General features: G+C 58.1%; 2 protein-coding genes across 2 annotated transcripts; one reads left to right on the forward strand and one right to left on the reverse strand.

Moving 5' to 3' along the window:
• The first annotated feature begins 1,115 nt into the window (after positions 1 to 1,115).
• On the forward strand, positions 1,116 to 5,520 carry MEPCE (methylphosphate capping enzyme). Its single transcript, XM_051847720.3, has 4 exons — positions 1,116 to 2,869; positions 4,346 to 4,564; positions 4,709 to 4,835; positions 4,928 to 5,520. The coding sequence occupies exons 1-4, from the start codon at positions 1,226 to 1,228 to the stop codon at positions 4,978 to 4,980; spliced, it is 2,043 nt and encodes a 680-aa protein (XP_051703680.1). The 5' UTR covers positions 1,116 to 1,225; the 3' UTR covers positions 4,981 to 5,520.
• A 1,025-nt stretch (positions 5,521 to 6,545) lies between these two features.
• Positions 6,546 to 7,799, reverse strand: PPP1R35 (protein phosphatase 1 regulatory subunit 35). Its single transcript, XM_051847753.3, has 4 exons — positions 7,414 to 7,799; positions 7,120 to 7,333; positions 6,891 to 7,027; positions 6,546 to 6,792 (listed from the first exon to the last, which is right to left on the reverse strand). The coding sequence occupies exons 1-4, from the start codon at positions 7,642 to 7,644 to the stop codon at positions 6,619 to 6,621; spliced, it is 756 nt and encodes a 251-aa protein (XP_051703713.1). The 5' UTR covers positions 7,645 to 7,799; the 3' UTR covers positions 6,546 to 6,618.
• Positions 7,800 to 20,390: the final 12,591 nt, after the last annotated feature.

A 20,390-nucleotide genomic window follows, 5' to 3' on the forward strand; every position in this document is an offset into this window, starting at 1 on the left:
AGGGGCCCCGCGGGCCCGCGGTCTCGCGCGCAGCCGCCGTGTGGCGGGCGGAGGACTTGGTGTCAGGGCCGTGGGTGTGGAGGCGGACAGGAAGGCGTGGTGTGCCCAGGTGATCGCGATTGGGGCAAACGCCGAGGAGCCAAAGAACGACTCAGCCATTTCAGGGGAAGAGGAAGTTGAACAACACCGGCTCTCCTTAGTGCCTTTTTTTGTTTTTTTCCAGTTCAGCAGAGCGTTATTTTCGAGGGGGGTGAGTTCACATGACCTATCGAATTGTACTGAGGACGGTCAGGGCGCCCCCCATTCTCCCCTTCCGCGACTCCTCAATTCACCCCCTCAGCGCGCTCAGCTCTTAACCAGGTGGGCAAAGCGGGGCCCAGGAGCGCGCGCGCGCACTCGTGAATAATTCATGAGGCCCGCCCCCGAGCCCGAGTCGCGCTGACGCACGCTGCGTGCGCCGACGCTGAGGGAGCGACGTACAGGCCCCGCCCCTAGGCCGGGGGTGGGGCGTCGGCCCAGCACGTGCTACCTCGACCCGCGCAAGCCCAAAAGCGTGTGCGCAGGCGCTGCCCGCTAGGGGGAGGAAGGAGGCGGGGTAGGGAGGTTGTTGGGTTTAGAGCCGGGCGGAGACCGCTGAGACTCATTCCTCAGGAACAAGGGTCGGGTGTCAAGGAGACCTTTTCACACCAGCTCCCCGTCCCCCGCCTTCGGTGGGTGGGGTCGCGCCGCAGAGACAAAGGATATCAGTAGGGAAGTAGGGTGTCAGTTTGGGGTGGTGGGCTTCTGGGGGAGGGCCGAGGAGGGGGGGCTATATTTAAACTCGGGGAGCCGTTAAGTTGGGTTCGTACTCCGATGCGCGCGCAGCCAGGGTGGCGGCGGAGTGCGCATGCGTAGCCCCGGGGCTAGGGGAACGCGCGCTCGCCGTGCGCGCTCGCGGCCGAGCGGTAGTGGTGGCGGAGAAAGGGGTCGGCGCACGCGCGGTTGATTCCTCGAGTTGTTCGGGTCTCGCGGGCATCTTGTTTTGGTCTCGCGGGCGAGTGGGGCGCGCTTCAGGGTGGGGGGGAGGAGGCGCTTGGGCGCGAGACCCAGCGAGGCGAGCAGAGCTGCGCGCGCACCCGGGGAAACGGGAGGGGGAAGGGAGCGGGGTCTAGCCAGGCGGGGGCGGGGGGCTAAGCCCCCGATCCCCACCTCGTTACCCTCGAGTGGGACGGAGTAAGGGGAGGAAATGATCGAGATGGCGGCGGAGAAGGAGCCGTTTCTGGTGCCGGCCCCGCCGCCGCCGCTCAAAGAGGAGTCGGGCGGAGGGGGCGGCCCCACGGTGCCACCACCCCGAGAGGCCGCCTCCGGGGAGCCCCGCGGCGAGCCGGAGCGCGGCCCGGGCCGGAGCGCGCGCTCCGCGGACGCCCCTGCCTCGGCAGCCGGCAGCGGGAGCCCCGGCGCCGCCGCCACCCCTCAGGGCGGCCCCCGGGCGCAGCCGCACGGGGAGGCCCGCGTGTCGGATCCCCACGGGCGAGCCGCTCCCCCGGATGTGGGGGAGGAGCGCCGGGGAGGGGGCGGGACGGAGCTGGGCCCCCCTGCCCCTCCTCGGCCGCGTAATGGCTACCAGCCCCACCGGCCCCCTGGGGGCGGCGGGGGCAAGAGGAGAAACAGCTGCCACGTCGGGGGCGGCGGTGGGGGCTTCAAGCACCCGGCGTTCAAGAGGCGCCGGCGGGTAAATTCGGACTGTGACTCCGTGTTGCCCTCCAACTTCCTCCTCGGGGGCAACATCTTCGATCCGCTGAACCTCAATAGCCTTTTGGATGAGGAAGTGAGCCGCGCACTCAATGCGGAGACCCCTAAGTCATCCCCACTGCCCGCCAAGGGCCGAGATCCAGTGGAGATCCTCATCCCCAAAGATATCACTGACCCGCTCAGTCTCAACACTTGCACTGATGAGGCTCAAGTAGTTCTTGCTTCGCCGCTCAAGACTGGTCGGAAACGGCACAGACACCGGGGACAGCACCACCAGCAGCAGCAGCAGCAGGCGGCGGCGGGTGGAGGGAGTGACAGCCACTCCGTGCCGCCCACCGCCCCCCTCACCCCCTCACTCCACGGGGAGGGCGCCGCGCAGCAGCAGCGCCCGAGGGGCCAGAACCGGGATGCCCCCCAGCCCTATGAACTCAACACAGCCATCAACTGCAGGGATGAGGTCGTGTCTCCCCTTCCGTCCGCCCTGCAGGGCCCCTCAGGCTCCCTTCCGGCCCCTCCCGCTGCCTCAGTTACCTCTGCACCCTCGTCTTCCTCCTCCCGGCATCGCAAACGGCGCAGGACTTCCAGCAAGTCTGAGGCCGGGGCTAGGGGTGGAGGCCAGGGTCCTAAGGAGAGGGGCCGCGGGAGCTGGGGAGGCCGCCACCACCCGCCACCTGCGGCAGCGTTTAAAAAGCAGCAGCGCAAGTTCCAGTATGGGAATTATTGCGAGTACTATGGGTACCGCAATCCTTCCTGTGAGGACGGCCGCCTTCGTGTGTTGAAGCCCGAGTGGTTTCGCGGCCGGGACGTCCTAGACCTGGGCTGCAACGTGGGCCATCTGACCCTGAGCATTGCCTGCAAGTGGGGCCCCTCGCGCATGGTGGGCCTGGATATCGACTCCCAGCTCATCCACTCTGCCCGCCAGAACATCCGACACTACCTGTCCGAGGAGCTGCGGCTCCCAACCCAGACTTCGGAGGGAGACCCCGGGGCAGAGGGGAAGGAAGGGACTACCACCGTCCGGAAGAGGGGCTACTTCCCAGCCTCGCTGACAGCCAGCCGGGGTCCCATCGCTGCACCCCAAGTGCCCTTGGATGGAGCGGATTCATCCGTCTTCCCCAACAATGTCGTCTTCGTCACGGTAAGAGGATCTGAGCGACTCTTGGAGTAGAGGCCACGTATGAAGATGAGCTTAAATGTGGCAGGGGCAGGTTTTGACCCTCCCCCCGTGAGATTTCCGCGCATTCAGTCCTTGATAGGAGAAGCAGATTCTCTAGGGTCTGTACTCTCCCTTGGGTGTGTCTCCCGCAAGGAGCAGTTGGGGCCTCTACCTTGGGTCTTTAACCCCGGGGTCCTTTCTCAAGACTGGAAGATCTCTTGCCTGAGAGAGATTGACGGAGTGCTGTGTGCCTGGCCTGGTCTGGGCTAATCCAGACTAGTCCACCTTCCCTTGAGGGCCACTGCTGATCCTTAGGAGACTCTGTTAAGATGGAACCTCAGCCCTGCTGAAGCAGTGTGAGGGGTGGGTGTCGGACGTGGAGTGCCTTGGGGGGAGATGAGGTCAGTAGCAGGCTAATATTTATAGTTTCTGTCTTTCACTTGGGACCTTGTTTGCAACTGCTGCCTTTTTTTTTTCCCCAAGATTTATTTATTTATTTGAAAGGCAGAGAGAAAGATCTTCCATTCGCTGGTCCCTCTGCCCTCCCCCCCCCCCCCCCCAGGGGCTGCAACGGCTGGGGCTTCGTCAGGCCAAAGCCAGGAGCTTCATTTGGGTGTAGGTAGCAGGGGCCCAAGCACGGGAGCCATATTCAGCTGCTTTCCCAGGTGCACTAGCAGGGAGGTGGATTGGAAGTGGAGCAGCTGGGACTCCAACCAGCGAATGGAATGCCAGCACCGCAGGAGGTGGCTTAACTGCCACAACAGCTGTTTTTTGTTTCTCCAGGTAGAGTTGGTTAAAGATTGTCAGTGGTCAGGATCCCAAGCAACTTGGCTTTTACCTCTTCTCCATGTTGACCCTAGATAGAGGGAGAGCATAGTCCTACACGGGACTGGACCATGCCTGGCGAGTGTTGCTCCCCATCAAAAACTTTAGGCCATCTGCAGGAATACTTGGCAGTAGGTTGAGTTAAGCCTGAAGAATGGGCTTTGCAGAGGGCAGTGAATAGCTTATCTAGAAAAAGTTTCCTAAGGGGTGTGGCTCTTCATTTCAGAGAAAGGAAAAAATAGGCCTGAAACGTTGCCAGCCCCAACTAGGAGGAAGGAACCACAGGGGTTTGTGTTGTTTGAAACCTGGCTTAGGTGCCCCTGCATGTTGAATCATTCGTGAGTGGGAATCAGCACAGGACAGGGTCTTGGGAGAAGCCCTGCGTTCTCTCTGCACTTTGACCCCAGCTTGAAAGATCTCATGGAGAGTTTGCTCAACTCAGCCTGACCCCATCTCCCTTCTTGTGCTGGTTTGGTTTAGCACCAGGAGGAAGCAGGGACAGGAAGGTGGAAAGGGGGAAAAGGAGGCTCCATGGGCCCCGTTGGGAGTGTGGGAGAACCTGGCTGCAGAGGGCTGTGTGGGGCAGTGGCTCCCTTCATGCCTCTGCTGACCTCCCCCCAATTCTGCCCTCAGGGGAACTACGTGCTGGATCGAGACGAGCTGGTGGAAGCCCAGAAAGCAGAGTATGACGTGGTGCTCTGCCTCAGCCTCACCAAGTGGGTGCAGCTCAACTGGGGAGACGAGGGGCTGAAGCGCATGTTCCGCCGGATCTACAGGCACCTGCGCCCCGGGGGCATCCTGGTCCTGGAGCCCCAGCCCTGGTCATCCTACAACAAGAGAAAGACTCTGACGGTGAGCAGGGTTTCTGTGGGAATAGGGAATAACCCTTTCTCTGAGGCAAGAAAGGCCGCGAAGCAGCAGAAAAGTTCCCCGGGTGGGCCTCGTGGTCAGGGTAGGAAGCAGCAGGCTGAAGGGGTCCCCCGCCTTTGTTTCTAGGAGACCACCTACAAGAACTACTACCGAATCCAGCTGAAGCCAGAGCAGTTCAGTTCCTACCTGACTTCCCCAGAGGTGGGCTTCTCCAGCTATGAGCTGGTGGCAACCCCCCACAACACCTCCAAAGGTAAGGCTGGCTTGTCCTGTTGGGGGAGGCTAGTTGGGCTGAGGGTACAGACCCTGCGGAGAGCCCCTCCTGATTACATTCTCTCTCCTCAGGCTTCCAGCGTCCGGTGTACCTGTTCCACAAGGCCCATGCCCCCAGCCACTAAGTGGCCCCTGAACACAACATGTGAAGAGGCTGCCCTCGCTGCTCTTAAGGACCTGGGGGCAGAGGAAAGTAGCCCGAGGTCTTTCTTTTCTGACTCCAAAAATAATTTCCTCTCTTGGATCTGCAAAGAAAGCTTTTCTTATGTTGCTGCCCCAGCCTCCTCCCTACACCTCCGGCACCTGAGCAGCAAGCCCGGCCGTGCTGGAGCTGCCATCTTCCTCTCCCCCAGCCTGCTGGACTGGATGGCATGGACTGTTTGCTTACCTCTGTTCTCCCAGGGGGTGGGAGGTGTGGGGTGTCAGGTCTCAAGCCCTTTCCTCCCATTCTCCCAAGGAGAAGCCCATTTCTCCTCGGCCTGTGTCCCTAGCTGCATTTCAGTGGACCACGGATAGGCGGTCTGAGGGTCAGACGGGGAAGCTTGCAGGGAGGCACGCAGGTACTGTGAAGATCCTCCCTCCGCTGTCCCCCAGTGGGAAGAGGGGGTTGGATTTTGAATGTGAGAACAGCACAATAAACTTGATGTCTAGGGCAGTGGCCCCCACACCTGTGTCCAGCACTTTCTACCTGGTGGGACAGATGGCACCTCCCAGCAGGACCTGTGCTGCAGAGATCCTCCTGCAGGTAAGTACACAGAGTCCTGTCGGGAAGAGACGGCTGATGCAGGCTTTGATGTGAGACGGCAAACGAGTCCGGCTTCTCTGAAAAACCTGATTGACCCGTTTTTTTGTGGGGGAACTTGGTGCAGAAGGCTGACCTGGAGCTGAGTGGTGGTAGAAAAAGGACCTTGCACCAGAGCCACTCACTGGCTCTGGGATGACCACCTTTTGTGTGCCCTCGGGTAAGCTCCCAGGCATTTAACAGCAAGCACGTCAGAGGTTACTGCAAGCTTTGAACACTGACTCAGCCAGTACCGAACACTGACTCAGCCAGTACCAAACGTCCTTGGGTCAGGTGCACATTAGCTGGGCAAGGCCCTTACAGGTAACAAGCAAGGAGATGCTTTCAGTGTGAGTGCAAGTAGCTACCTGCATGCCGCCTTTTGGTCTGTTTTTTCTTTCAAGGATTTATTTATTTAAGAGTTACAGGCAGGGAGAGGGGTCTTCCATCTGCTGGTTCACACCCCAGATGGTGGCAACAGGCAGAGCTGGGCTGATCTGAAGCCAGGAGCTTCTTCTGGGTCTCCTACATGGGTGCAGGGGCCCAAGGACTTGGGCCGCTTCCGCTGCTTTCCCAGGCCTTAGCAGCAGGATTGGAAGAGGAGTAACCAGGACACGAACCGGCACGTATGTGGACACCAGCACCACGTTAATTGCCACAGCGCTGGTGCCCCCTGCACGCCTCTTGAGGCAGATAATCGGGAGCCTAATGGGCTGGGACCCACATTTCTGAAATAATGGTGAGGCGAGGGGAGGTACAGCATCTAGGCCCCTGACTGGCAGTGTTTTTCGCTTGACATCACTTAACCAAGGTCCTAAACATGAGGGCCCAAAACTCCCCAGGAGCTTCCAAGCTGGAGCTAAGTGGACAAAGCCCTGGAGGGACTTCGGCCCCATCTGAAGCGTCCCATTTGTTAGCCAAACAACTTTATTCTGAAAAAATAGCAACACAAAAACAGGACCCAGCAGCCCGGGTCCTCGGACTAAGCCTCCCATCGCCTGAGCGTCCGATGCATGAGGAAGGTGTCTTCCGGAGGGCGGCGCCGGGGCTGAAGGCGGAGCGGGGGCAGCCCGTCCAGGGGCAGGTGTGGAGCTTCGTAGACCAGCGTCTCTGGGTCGCACAAAATGGTCATGTCTGGCCCTGGCCCCGGAGGCTCCTGTTGGAAGTTGGGGTCCGAGGCAGGCTCACACTCGGGGAGGAGGGGCCGGGGGGATTTGCCGCGGTGGGGGGGAGGGCACTGGGGGGAAAGCCCACCTTTGGGGGCGGCACTCGAGCCTGGGGCGGCAGGAGCGCCAGCTTCTCCCTGAGGGCGGCGTTCAGAACCTGCTCCTCCGGCACCTGCAGGCTCACCAGGTCCCGGAAGAGCCGCCTGGAGCGCGGCACGTTCAAGCCTGGGTGCGCAGGAGGGCCGACGGTAAGCGGAGCGCGGGCCGCCTGCTCCCGGCCCCGGCCCCGGCCCCGGCCGGCCGCCTGCGCCCCTCACCCTCGCTCACGCTGTCTTCCACACCGCAGCGGAGCCGGAACGACTTCCTCAGCTGTTCCTCCACGGCCTTCGCGGCGTCGAACTGAGCCCCCGCCGCAGCGCGCGCGGCCCGCAGCTCGAGGCCCAGGGCCAGGCTGCTGTGCAGCGCGGGGTGCTCGAGCTCCCGCGGCGCCTCGGGCCGGGCCGGGGAGGGCGGCGCCAGGCGGAACCGGACCTGGAAGCGGAGAGCGGGGCCGTGAAGGGGTGGGCGCGGGCCCGGCGGCGGGCCGGGGGCCGGGCGCTCCCGCCGCTCACCTGCCGCCCCCTCCGAGCCCCGCCCCGCCGCTCCGCCTGCCCCTTCGGCCGTCTGGGGCTGCCGCTGCGCGGCTCGGGGCTCTCCGGACGCGGACTCAGGCTCAGATCCAGGCCGGGCTCCGGTAGTGGGGCTCGCGGCTCCGGGGCCCGGGGTTCTGGGGGCAGTCCTGGGGCCACCACGGCTTCATCCCCTTCCACCGACTCCAGCTCTGACTCCCCACAGCCCAGCATGTCGGAGTAACTGCGGGGGTGCAGGGGGGCGCACGGGCCAAGGGTCACGAGCACACAGCCTCGCCCCTGCGCTTCCCCCTCCCCTCCCCGGCACGGCAGCCGGAAACCGTTAGCGCTCCACCACCGGAGCGGGCGCGCCCCGCCCACCCTACGGCGCTGCCAATCGTCACTTCCGTTGTCCCGCCCCCCAGCTTCCGCCAAGTCGGGGCTTCGAGCGGAGCCGAGTAGAAGCCCTACGGGTCCTCATCTGGGCCATTTCTCCTTCGCGGCGTTCTTTGCCGGTTGCTCCCTTCTCCCGGCTTCTGAGGAGGGCCGAGTGTGTCAGCCCTCCCTGTTGGGGATCCACGTGGGGCAGCTTTAACCTAACGATCTAGTGCTTCCGCTTCTCGACCGCCCCACGGCATCTCCCGGTGTCCCGTGGCCTCTGGTTTGGGACCGGAGCTTCCCTGTACGCGCGGGGCGGGGCTCGCTGCCGCCAGCCCCGGGCGCTCTCCCGGGATTTTTTTTTTTTTTTTCTCCTTCGAGAATTCCCTAAAGTGTTCATCTATTTTAAAAACAAATCTTGGCCGGCGCCGCGGCTCACTAGGCTAATCCTCCGCCTAGCGGCGCCGGCACACCGGGTTCTAGTCCCGGTTGGGGCGCCGGATTCTGTCCCGGTTGCCCCTCTTCCAGGCCAGCCCTCTGCTGTGGCCAGGGAGTGCAGTGGAGGATGGCCCAAGTGCTTGGGCCCTGCACCCCATGGGAGACCAGGAGAAGCACCTGGCTCCTGGCTCCTGCCATCGGATCAGCGCGGTGCGCCGGCCGCAGCGCGCCGGCCGCGGCGGCCATTGGAGGGTGAACCAACGGCAAAAAGGAAGACCTTTCTCTCTGTCTCTCTCTCTCTCACTGTCCACTCTGCCTGTCCAAAAAAATAAATAAATAAATAAAACAAATCTCTTCGCTGAGTGCAGTTTTTTGTGTGTTTTAAATAAAGGAGGACCTCAATTTCTAAAAGCCTCTAAAAATAAGGAATATGAAAATGTCGGGGGTCTGTTTAAGACGCTGGGACGGGATGCCCTGATCCCTGCTCGGATTCCAGCTTCCCGCAGAGGTGCGCCTTTGAGAGGCTGCTGGTGATGGCTCAAGTTGCTGGGCCCCTGCCACCCCCGGGGTGAGCAGGATGGGGTCCCCTGAGCCCACCGTGGCCAGGCCCAGTCCTGGCCGCTGTGGACGTTTGAGGAGTGGACTGGCACAAGGCAGCTCTCTGTCCCTGTGCCTCTCAGACTTTTAAATATGTCCATTATCTCCCCTATTCAATCGTAAAAGGGGGTGGATAAACAAATATACTTACTTTTTTTAAACGAAATATGTCTACGTTTTAATGATGACTTTTATGAGGAAAGAACGAAGAGAGGAGAGGCTAGATGTCTCATTATATTTTGGATATTTGGCTTTGGAAATGTATGTATTTTATATGATTGTAAATGATAAAAATTCTGAAATTCTCTAGAAACCAGAGTGAAACTAACCTAAAAGTGTATCTAGTTGATGGTATAACTACACAGTTGATGGTATAATTACACAGAAGAGAACTCTTCTGAAACTAAAACTAATTTTTAGGGGCCAGCACTGTGGCATAGCAGGTAAATCCGCCACCTGCAGTGCCAACATCCTATATGGGTGCCGGTTCAAGTCCCAGCTGCCCCACTTCTGATGCAGCTCTCTGCTATGGCCTAGGAAAGCAGAAGATGGCCCAAGTCCTTGGGCCCCTGCACCCATGAGGAAGTCCCAGAAGAAACTTCTGGCTCCTGGCTTCAGATCAGCTCACCTCCAACTGTTGCGGCCATTTGGGGAGTGAACCAGCGGATGGAAGACCTCTCTCTGCCTCTGCCTCTCCCTCTCTGTAACTCTGTCTTTGAAATGAACAAATTAAAAAAAAAAAAAAAAAAGATAGTGTTGATGTTATTTTGGTAAAGGAGATGGAGATGTAAAGTTAATATGTAAAATCTCTGTAGTCTTACATTTGGATAGAAATCTAGATGAATTCATGGTGTGTTTTGCCTTAAGTTAAAACTACCTATATTGGCCGGCGCCGCGGCTCACTAGGCTAATCCTCCGCCTTGCGGCACCGGCACACCGGGTTCTAGTCCCGGTCAGGGCGCCAGATTCTGTCCCGGTTGCCCCTCTTCCAGGCCAGCTCTCTGCTGTGGCCAGGGAGTGCAGTGGAGGATGGCCCAGGTGCTTGGGCCCTGCACCCCATGGGAGACCAGGATAAGCACCTGGCTCCTGGCTTTGGATCAGCGCGGTGTGTTGGCCACAGCGCGCTGGCTGCGGCAGCCATTGGAGGGTGAACCAACGGCAAAGGAAGACCTCTCTCTCTCTCTCACTGTCCACTCTGCCTGTAAAAAAAAAAAAAAAAAAAAAAAAAAAAAAAAAAAAAGAAAAAACTACCCATATTATAATTCTGTCCCCTGAAAAGCCCTTTGAAACAGTGAGATTTGGTGAGTACTCTTGGCACCCAAAATGTTGTCCCTAAATTCCATACCTCTGAGCACTTAAATACCTGCACACAAATACTCATAGCAACTTTATTCATAAAAACAAAACCTGGAAACCACCTGAATGTCCCTCAGTGGGAAAATGGCTAAACCACGCATGTTCTGTACCGTAGACTAATACTCAGCAATAAAAAGGAACAGATGACTGATACAACAACTTAGATGAGTGAACAAGTGATTAATGCTGAGTGAGAATAACCAATCCCGAAGGTTACATACTGTATGATTCCATTTAGACAACCCTTTAAAAAGTATTTATTGAGAAGTAGTTACAGAGAGAGGAGAGAAAGAATGAAAGGTCTTCCATCTGCTGGCTCACTCTCCAAATGGCTGCAACAGCCGGAGCTGGGCCGATCAGGAGCCAGGAGCTTCTGGGTCTCCCACGTGGGTGCAGGGGCCCAAGCACTTGGGCCATCTTCCACTGCTTTCCCGGGCCACAGCAGAGAGCTGGACTGGAAGAGGAGCAGCCAGAACGGGAACTGGTACCCCTCTGGGATGCTGGCACTGCAGGTGGAGGCTTACTTAGCCTACTGTGCCACAGCACCAGCCCCCTAGACAGCCTTTTAGAAATGACGGAAGTTTAGAAAGAAGGCAGATTGAGTGGTTGCCAGATGGTAGGTAGGACTTAAGTGCAGAGCTGATGGAAAGGAAGTTAGGTGTGGTCAGAGAGGAGCGACATCAGGGACCCTTAGGTGTCGAGATGGTCATTTACTGTGCTGATAAAAACACAAACATACACACAGGAGTCAAAACTGAAATGCAAATATTATTGGTCTATCTATTGTGTGGCTGACAGCTGTGATAGCATAGTAGAGTTTTTTTTTTGTTGTTGTTGTTGTTGTTGGTTTTTTTTTTGACAGGCAGAGTGGACAGTGAGAGAGAGAGAGAGACAGAGAGAAAGGTCTTCCTTTGCCATTGGTTCACCCTCTGATGGCCACCGTGGCCAGCGCGCTGCAGCCGGCGCACCATGCTGATCTGATGGCAGGAGCCAGGTACTTATCCTGGTCTCCCATGGGGTGTAGGGCCCAAGCACTTGGGCCATCCTCCACTGCACTCCCTGGTCACAGCAGAGAGCTGGCCTGGAAGAGGGGCAACCGGGACAGAATCCGGCGCCCCAACCGGGACTAGAACCTGGTGTGCCGGCGCCGAAAGGCGGAGGATTAGCCTAGTGAGCCGCGCCGCCGGCCAGCATAGTAGTTTTGCAAAATGTTATTATTTGGAAAACTGGAGAAAGGAAGAGGTATTACTCTTCTTTTTCTTATAACTGCATGTGATGTACAATTAATTATCTCAATAAAAATTTTCACATAAAAATAATGTTGGGGTTAGGAAGAGTATTTGAGTGTGCATAGGTGAAGAAAAGATTAGACAAATGCTGATGATTATTGAAGCTGGCTGGTGGGCACATGGGGTGTTACTTTTGTGTATATATTTTTGAATATTTCTATGACTGAATTTCTTGTTGTTGTTTTAAAGGAGACTGAGGCAGCTTCGGCAAACAGGAAGTGTTGGAGCAGGAACTCACACCTGCCCTCCTGACCTTGCCTGTGCTGACTTGGGTCCTACAGGAACCCTCACAGTGAGCTCAGCCTTAAAACCTGGTCCCTCCCTGGCCTCAGGCCATGTGTGCCCCACACAGGCTGTGGGCCTCCAGGAAGCAGAAAGTTCAGCAGTGACTTTAAAGAAGCAGTAAGGATGTGAGGCTGGGTGGGCACAGAGGCAGGAAATGAGACATCTCAGTGCTACCTGCACTGCTCTAGGGAACCAAGCTGAAAGGCCAGGAAGACGGCCCAAGTCTCTGGGCCCTGTCACCCACGTGGGAGACCTGGGAGACGCTCCTGGCCCCTGGTTACTGGCTTCGACTGGGCCGCCATGGCTGTTGCAGCCATTGGGAGAGTGAACCAGCGGGTGGAAGATTCTCTCTCCCCTCTCTCTCTAATGCCAACTTTCAAATAAATAAATTTTTTAATTTTTTTAAATTTATTTGACAGGTAGAATTATAGACAGTGAGAGAGAGAGAGAGAGAAAGGTCTTCCTTCCATTGGTTCACTCCCCAAATGGCCGCTACGGCCGGTGCTGCGCCGATCCGAAGCCAGGAGCCAGGTGCTTCTTCCTGGTCTCCCTTGCGGGTGCAGGAGCCCAAGCACTTGGGCCATCCTCCACTGCCTTCCTGGGCCACAGCAGAGAGCTGGACTGGAAAAGGAGCAACCGGGACTAGAACCCGGTGCCCATATGAGATGCTGGCGCCACAGGCAGAGGATTAACCAAATGAGCCACGGCACCGGACCCATAAGTAAATATTTTTTAAAAATAAAAAGTTACCAATGGGTGATGAACTGCTCCCCAGCTGTAGGGTCTCCTCAAGGTGCTGTGTTCCTGCACCCTCTGCATATGCCACACAAACCAAGCCCTGACTGGGGCTGTAGAAGTAGGAACTGGGGGCGGGGAGCAACCCAGGGGTCAGGAGTGGGTAGGGGGCTTCTAGAACAGTGAATTAAGAGAGAAACTGTGACATATAGTGCAGGAACTGTGCCCCCCTAACCGCCCCCCACCACGTGTACACACACACATTTAGTAAAAGAGAGGCAAGACAAAAGAGCTTCCTGGCCCCAAATCCTCGACAATTGTTGTGGGGCTGCTGAGTCAAGAAGTCCTCCGATGATGACATCAGGTTCTCGTCTGACACAAGAAAGAATTTGAGAATGAGACATAGGTGGAGGTGTAGCCCAGGAATAAGATTTATGTGCACGTAAAGCAACAGTGCACACTCTAGAGAGCGCGTGGGCACGCCCAAGAGTGAGCCGAGTGAGCTGGCAGCTAGGCTAGGGGTCACACCTTCATGTGAGCTGAAGGCATATGGGGTGGTGTCTGGGGAAGGGGGTAATTGAATATTCATAGAAGGTGGAGTTTGGGGTGGGATCTGAGCGACACCTGTTTCCTTGCCCTGTTTCTCAGAAACAGGTGTCAGGTGTCGGCCATGGTAACGTTATTATAATGTCATTAGAATTTGCTCTAGGTCACCACAGGGATCAATGCAATCAGCAGCCATGTTGGGTTTGTGCAGTAAGTTCCAGTTCTGGGGGAGAGGGGTGGCAGTTTCACAGAGCTGGGGTTTTCCAGCAGGCAGAAGAAGTGACCCCCCAGCTGGGCCAAGACTGACAGCCACCCCCACCTGTGGGAGATCAGCTCCCTCCACTGCCCGGAACCTGTGCCAGCCTCCTAACTCTTCTGTATCTCGGGATGTGCCTTGGTCCCTGTCTCCCCCAGGCTCTCCTAGAACACAGGCGCTAAAGGCAGAGGGCGCTTAGGAGAAATCTAAGACACAGGGTCATCACGGTAGATGCAAAGCCTGGGCCTGAACCCGGATGCCTGCCTGTGTGTGGTTCACATCTTCTCTCCCTGCACACCCCCTACCATTTATGCTCAGGCTAAAAGGAGACTGTGTTCCTCAAAGCTCGGCCCAGGCCCTGGCACAGAGAAGGAAAATACATTTCCATCACGTAAGAGAAACGTGCACTCCGGATTGAAAGCACTGCCCCTGATTCTGACAGTTTGAGATCTGATTGATCTCCTGGCCCCAGATCTCTTCCCACTGCTCACACTGAGAGGTGAGACCAATGTCCCATCCCCTTGAATTCTGAGCAAGCTTGTGACTCCCTGGCAACTCTTAGCACAGGGCAGAAGTAACTTCTAAATTGGCTCGTAGAATGCAACCTTCCCACGGTGGGCTGGAGCCCTCAGCTTGGAGTTCCTTGGTGCTGTGCACAAAGTCCAACAAGGGGCCGCCATGTTGTAAAGGTGGCCGAGCCGCATGCGGAGGTCTCCCTTCCCACTTCACGGGTCTTTCCCGTCATCCTCACTGAGATCCCAGCCATTGTGGGGCAGACACAGACCCTCCCACTGTTCCCCTTCTGATTTTCTGACCCAGAGCATCTGAGAACATACAAAGAGTCTTGTTTCACGCAAAACTAAAAAAAATAAATAAACTAGATTTGGGGTAGGTTGCTATTCAGCAGTAGGAGTTGGATCAATGAATGAGCTACACACATCCTTCTTGTGTCAATTGCAAATTATGCCTTTGTGTTTTGTTTTCTATTTCTTTTTTAAGATTTATATTTATTCGAAAGAGAGTTAGAGGGAGAGAAAAGTCTTCCATCTTCTGTCTCACTTTCCAAATGACCACAACTGCCAGGGCTGGACCAAGCCAAAGTCAGGAGCCAGGAACTCCATCCTGGTCTCCCACAATGGTAGCAGGAGCCCAAGCACTTGGGCCATCTTCCACTGCTTTCCCAGGCCATTAGCAAGGAGTTAGATCAGAAGTGGAGCAGCTGGGACTTGAACTGGCGCTCATATGGTAGTTATTGCCATCTGACCCAGACTTCAGTATTGAGCTGCCTGGCTGCCAAGGCAAAGGATGAAACTAGATAACTACTTGATTAAATTTATGTAACAAAAGGAGGTGCTCCTTGGGGAGCCCAGGTGTACCCCCTCCACCTGCCTTCTCTCCTGCTCCAGCTCCTGGCTCCTGGATTGCTGGCCTGCAGGAAACAGAGGTGCCTGCATGATGACACAGCTGGGCATAGCCCAGGGTAGGAGGGGGCTGTGGCAACAGCAGCTCCTGCACCTGCCAACCAGGGACCTGAAGATCTTTCCTTGAGGAGCCTTCCCACCTCGTCTGCAAACACTAAAAGATGGGCTCCTGTGGTTGCCACGGCTCGCTTGAGGCCCTCAGAAAGTCAAGGCCTAGTTCCTCGGGAGCTGATGCAGACGGTGAAGTGTTACCTCTGTTCCCTTCCTCCCTGCCTTGACCTCAGCCTCCTCTCTCCTCCCTCGAGTCCTCAGGAACACCCTGTCCAGGTCCCGTTTGCTTCATTTCTGCTCCAGATGGGCAGGGGACCTCAGGGATGCCAGATGATACGAGGCTCCCCGGTCTGTCCGACAGGGGGCTCAGTTCTCCCCCGCTGCACCCCCTCCAGGCCACTCCCGCACCTGCCCCAGGCCCGGCTCTGCATGGTGGAGAACACAGCTGAGGGAGGACAGGTGACCCCAATTCTCAGGAATTGCAGCGCCCCCTGGAGCAGAAGGCCCATGGCTTGCCCCTGCTTGCGCAGGCCTTGGCCTGGGAGGGGTGGGAGGCTCTGAGAGAGGCCAGCTTGGGCCCCAGTGCTCGGCATGAGCTCAGACGCCCAGCTCTGAAAGATGACACAAAACCCTGCGCCCGTCTGCAGATGAAATGCAGGACCCGGCTTGGAGAGATGGGCAGCTCCGCTTGGAGAGTGGGAAGGCTTCATGGAGAAGCCCTGGAAGGAAGTGGGAGGGTGAACAGCTCATTCCTCACAGGCAAGGAGCCTGCACACCCTCCCTCATCCCCGGGCCAGGCCAGTCGGGGTCTGAGCAGGGCAGATTTGGCAGCTCCACCCACCAAGGCAACTGCCCGCCCGCCCTGTCTTCCTGTGGACCCAACCCCTGCGGTGGGGGCCTGGACTCACCCTGACTCTCCTGCCTGACCCCACAGCGTCCCCACAGCAGACCCCAGGAGGCGGGGATCAGCGTGGTCACAGCAGCCACAGGAAACAGACGCAGCTGGGAGAAGGTCCAGACTGCGCCTCCGGTTCAGACAGCCCCACTCCCCAGGATCCCCCCCAGCGCCCTCACGTTGGCAACACTCCCCTCTCCCTGGGGACTGCCGCTGGGGACTCTGGGGGGTGAGTGGGATGGGGTCCTTGTCAGCACTTCCTGAAGTTGATGGGGAGGGTCTGTATCCGGCCACGCCCATTCAGTGGCCGCGAATAGCATAAGGTGTGGGGTGGGGAGGTTGGCCTTACAGCTGGTCACTAACATGATCGGCAAGGGTCAGGTGGCCGGGTTGCCAGGGCAACCAAGAAACTGAGGCTGGAGGCACTGAGTTTCAGGACAGACCCCCAGGCTGACAGCAGCATCGCTCTGTCTTCTCCCCACAGGTCACTCCCCCGCCACACACACACACCTGGCCAGCCCTTCAACCCGAGAAAACCAAACACCAGCCTTACCTTTTCTGTTGGCATCCGAGGCTGGGGGCAGGGGGAAGGGGCTTGCTACCCTGGAAACAAACAGCTGGCCGAGGGGCTGAGGCAGAGCTGGTTCTGGGCTGGAGGGGTACGGTGGCCTCAGGTGGGAACTGGGCCACCTGGCGGGACGTGAACCTGGCAAGGACACTTCCCCACCACAGGCCTTGGCTGCTCCAGGAATGAGCTGGGCCTGAAAACACCACGCTGCATGTTGGCAGAGACTACACCTGCAGGCCCAGATCCAAGTGTGCTCCCGGGGCAGGAGTAGGAGGCACTTGCATCCCACAGACCCCTGGGTGGGCCCGGGGCCGGAGTCAGAGCCTGCACTTCCTTGCCTCCACCCCCCGCCTGCCCCTTCCTCCCTCCTACTTTTCCCCAGGACACCAGCATTGCCCACCCCCACGCTGATCTAGGCAGCTTTCTGTTCCCGCCCTTGCCTACGTCTCTCCCAAGCACAGCAGCGCCACCTGAGTCCAGCGTGCAGCACAGGCAGCAGGAGCGGTGGGCAGATTGGAGGCCCCTCCTTGACCGAAGAGTAAATGCGAGCTGCGGGGGAGGGGCAGTGAGAGCTGCAGGGTGCGGCAGGTCCCACCCCCCACCAGGAGCCAGTTCTGTGCTTTGGGAGTCACCCCGTGAGAGAGGGACGCAGGTAAGACAGGGGAGAGGCTCACATGCAGACAGAGGGGATGCTGAGGGCCCCTCGCCACCCCAGACAGCCCTGCCACGGCCTGGAGATGACCTGAGACACCCAGCACAAAGACCAGGGCACCCCAGGAGCGTCAGTTTCTCCTCTTCTCCACCCTCAGACCAGGGGTCCCAGCCTGAAGCTTTGGTGGCCCTCCCCTCCCCCACTGCAGGAGGAGGAATCTGACTCCAGGAGACTGGCTCTCCACACCCTCCTCCTCTTCTCCTGATCACAGGCCAGCTCCCACCTGCCCACCCGCAACATCACCTCTGCCCCAGTTGGCACTGGAGCCATCGGCACAACGAGCCTGGTGCCCAGACCAGGCCCCTCCTCTACACACAGCCGCAGGGTGCCCAGTGGGCTTCTGGGACTGGAGAAGCCGCCACCCCCACCCCCACCCCCACCCCCACCCCGCAGCCCTGGCTGCATTTGCTGGGAGGAGGAGCACGCCATGGGCCAGGAGCTGTCCTGTGTGCTCTGCCTCCAACGGTCTCTCCACTCGGCCCGTGCGCCCCAGAAACCTGCCCACAAACTCCCACCTTGTCTACAGGACACTCTCATCTGCACAGGGTGGTGATGGAGATGGGGTGCACATGGATGCCTGCGCACACACACACACACACACAAGCATGTACTTGCTGACAGGCACACGTCCCCCTGGAAAGCAGTGTCACCAGGTGTCACAGGGCGCCGTCACCGCATCGGGGACATCAAACTCCTTGGGCCAGGATTTGCCAAGACTTCCTTGATCCTGGAAGACAGCCAGGTGCAGCGCAGAATCGGGACACCAGACTGCCAGGGAGATGCGTGTGGAGCAGCCTAGAAGGCTGCTTTGAACAACATAGAAAAAGTCCTTCTCTGCCGTCTGATGGAAAATTGCCCCAGTGTGGTTCTATGCATCTCTGCTGGCTATGGGGTTGTGCAGTGTGCAACCTACACCATGGTTCAGGGAAGCCTTGAAGGATATGGTAGGGCCTGCAGGGTGTGTGTGTGGGAGAATGAGGAAGGGACCTATAGCCAATCAGAGATGGGAAAACAGGCCAAGGGCTTGGCTGATACCGCTAACTGGGGCCTTGGAGGCGTTACTGAACCTCTCAAAGCCACAACCTACCCATGTGGAAAATGGGTGCAGGAAACACACCCTTGAGGGCCTGCCCTTGGGACTCCATGAACTGAGGCATGCAAAGCTCAGCTAGGCTGCGATGCTGTGGGACGAGAGGCAACAGGAACAGAAGAGCGAGCGGGAGGAGAAGAGGGAGAGGCCGGCTGTTCTGCCCAGCGGACAGGGTCCCCCCAGCCTGCTGAGCCATAGTTTTCACTAGAAATGAGCTGCCCCGGGATCAGTGCTGCCCATAGCCCATTTCGTGCCCAGAAGACCCTAAGCGTTAAGGGTCAGGGCAGAGGCTCCCACACCTCAGCAAATACTTCTGGAGCTGTGACCACGAGCTGCCAGACGGTCAGCAGCCTCAGGGAGCACACACAGGGTCACCTCCCTGTCCCCAGATGTGGCCTCTGCCCGTCTTGCGCCTCCCCTGCCACCAAGCGACTTCCCAACCAGTGGCCTAGGGCGACCACAGTAAGGAGCGCCCACACCCTCAGTGACAGAGTGTCCCCATCCTTTCCCCAGTGCAACCTTGGGGGGCCCGCACCTGTCAAACTCATTTCAGGTTCAACTATAGATTCCCAGGCCCCGCCTCAACCTCTGAGTTTGCGGCCTGGGTACCTGTATTTTCAACCCACTCCGCATGATTGTGGGGTGTCCCGGGGCTGTAAACTCCTGACCAGCAACATTCTCCAGCCTCAGAGGGCCTGTGCAGACAGAGCGCTGGGCCCCACGCCCAGAGCATCTGACGGAGTAGGTCTGGAGGCTGACGTGTACACCGCTTCTGGGCTCGGGGCCTCTGGATGCTAATGGCCCAGCAGTCCGGAAGTACACTCAGAACCACTTGTTTTTAAAAAAGAAAAAAACAGAAGATTTATTTTGTTTAGTTGCAAGGCACAGTTAAAGAGAAAGAGAAGGAGATGGGAGAGAGCCGGCTTGTATCTGCTGGTTCACTCCCTAAATGGCCTCAGGGCTGGACCAGGCCAAACCATGGAGCATAGAACCCCAACTGGGGCTCCTGTGTGAGTGGCAGAGGCCTAGACGCTGGGGCCATCTTCTGCTGCCTTCCCAGGCACATCAACAGGGATCTGGAACAGAAGTGGAGCAGCCGGGACTCGAACTGGCACCCATCACAGGCAGTGGCTTTTACCCACTGCACCATAACGCTGGTCCCAAGAACCACTTCTGTAACGGTTCACGGAAGGGAAGATCCAGCCACTGGGGGGCCAACTCACTGGGTGCCAGCGCCTGTGCAAGGCAGTTGGCGTCCCTACAAGGGCGTGGAGCGAAGGCTCAGCATGATGTCCACAAAAGGAAAGGTGATTCCGACAGCTTCTTTCACGGGCTCGGGCTCGCCCGGCCAGGAAGGGCACAGGCTTTGCACGCTGGGCTTTCCCATCCTGAAGTCTGGCTCCTGTGACTGCTCACGATCAGCTGCCTGGGGCCTCGCTTCTCTCCGGAAGCCACCTGAGCGCGCTAAAGCCCCCAGGGGCTGCAGGAGAGGGTTTTGAAGCCCCCTCCCACACTGGGCATCACGTTCTCCCAGAGAATTCACGAAGGAGAGACGGGAACTGGGCTCCTTGAATGGTCCTGACCCCTGTTCCCCACCCCAACTCAGCCCCTCAAAGAGTGTATTTGGAGTGGGAGGTCCCCGCCTTCCCTCTGATTGGCTCCGGGGTGGCGGCAAGCCCCCCGGGGTCCTGAGGGGAGACGGGGAGGTGGTGCTGACAGGACACACAGGCACCTGTCAGTGCTGGTGGCAGCCTGTCCTCGGGACAGGGGCACACAGGTGAGGTCACAGCTGCAGCCGAGGTACAGAGTCCCCAGCAGGGCCCTCGGGGGAGGACAGTGTGGGGAAGAAGAACTCTATTTAGTGGGGGAGGCTCCTCCTTTCATCCCCTCTGCCTACCTTGCACCTGGGCTTCTCCCCTCTCGAGCCTCACCTCTGGGGGGCAGTTGAAGTGGGTACAGCTTTCCTTCCCCTCTGGCTTTTCCTCTCAGCCTCCAGCGCTGTGTTTCTCACTGGCTCTTTGGTGGTGGTGGTGGTGGTGGTGGTGGTGGTGGTGTGTGTGTGTGTGTATGGGGTGGGGGGATTTGCTGCTGTTGTTCTCTTTTGTTGTTGATGTTGTTTTGAAAGATAGAGAGACAGAGAGATCTCCCATCCACTGGTTCACTCCCCAAATGCCGGGAACAGCCAGGGCTGGGCCAGCCTGAAGCCAGGAACCAGGAACTCCTTGTGGGTCTCCCCTCTGGGTAGCAGGGGCCTAAGTACTTGAGCCAGCAGCTCCTGCCTCTCATGGTGCATTAGCAGGAAGGCAAAATTGAAAGCCAAGCCAGGACTCACAACCAGGCAGTCTGATATGGGATCCACGTGT

This window comes from Oryctolagus cuniculus, chromosome 19, assembly GCF_051225735.1.
Source record: "Oryctolagus cuniculus isolate XC-2025 breed Fujian yellow rabbit chromosome 19, ASM5122573v1, whole genome shotgun sequence".
Classification (NCBI taxonomy): Eukaryota; Metazoa; Chordata; class Mammalia; order Lagomorpha; family Leporidae; genus Oryctolagus; species Oryctolagus cuniculus.

Bases quoted from the DNA above. Each gene is read 5' to 3' on its own strand.
- MEPCE (XM_051847720.3), top strand. From the start codon at position 1,226: ATGATCGAGATGGCGGCGGAGAAGGAGCCGTTTCTGGTGCCGGCCCCG. The intron at 4,565-4,708 runs GTGAGCAGGGTT...CTTTGTTTCTAG, and splicing joins ACAAGAGAAAGACTCTGACG to GAGACCACCTACAAGAACTA. The intron at 4,836-4,927 runs GTAAGGCTGGCT...CTCTCTCCTCAG, and splicing joins CCCCCACAACACCTCCAAAG to GCTTCCAGCGTCCGGTGTAC.
- PPP1R35 (XM_051847753.3), bottom strand. From the start codon at position 7,644: ATGCTGGGCTGTGGGGAGTCAGAGCTGGAGTCGGTGGAAGGGGATGAA. The intron at 7,028-7,119 runs GTGAGGGGCGCA...CTGCGCACCCAG, and splicing joins GGAAGACAGCGTGAGCGAGG to GCTTGAACGTGCCGCGCTCC. The intron at 6,793-6,890 runs GTGGGCTTTCCC...AACTTCCAACAG, and splicing joins CTCGAGTGCCGCCCCCAAAG to GAGCCTCCGGGGCCAGGGCC.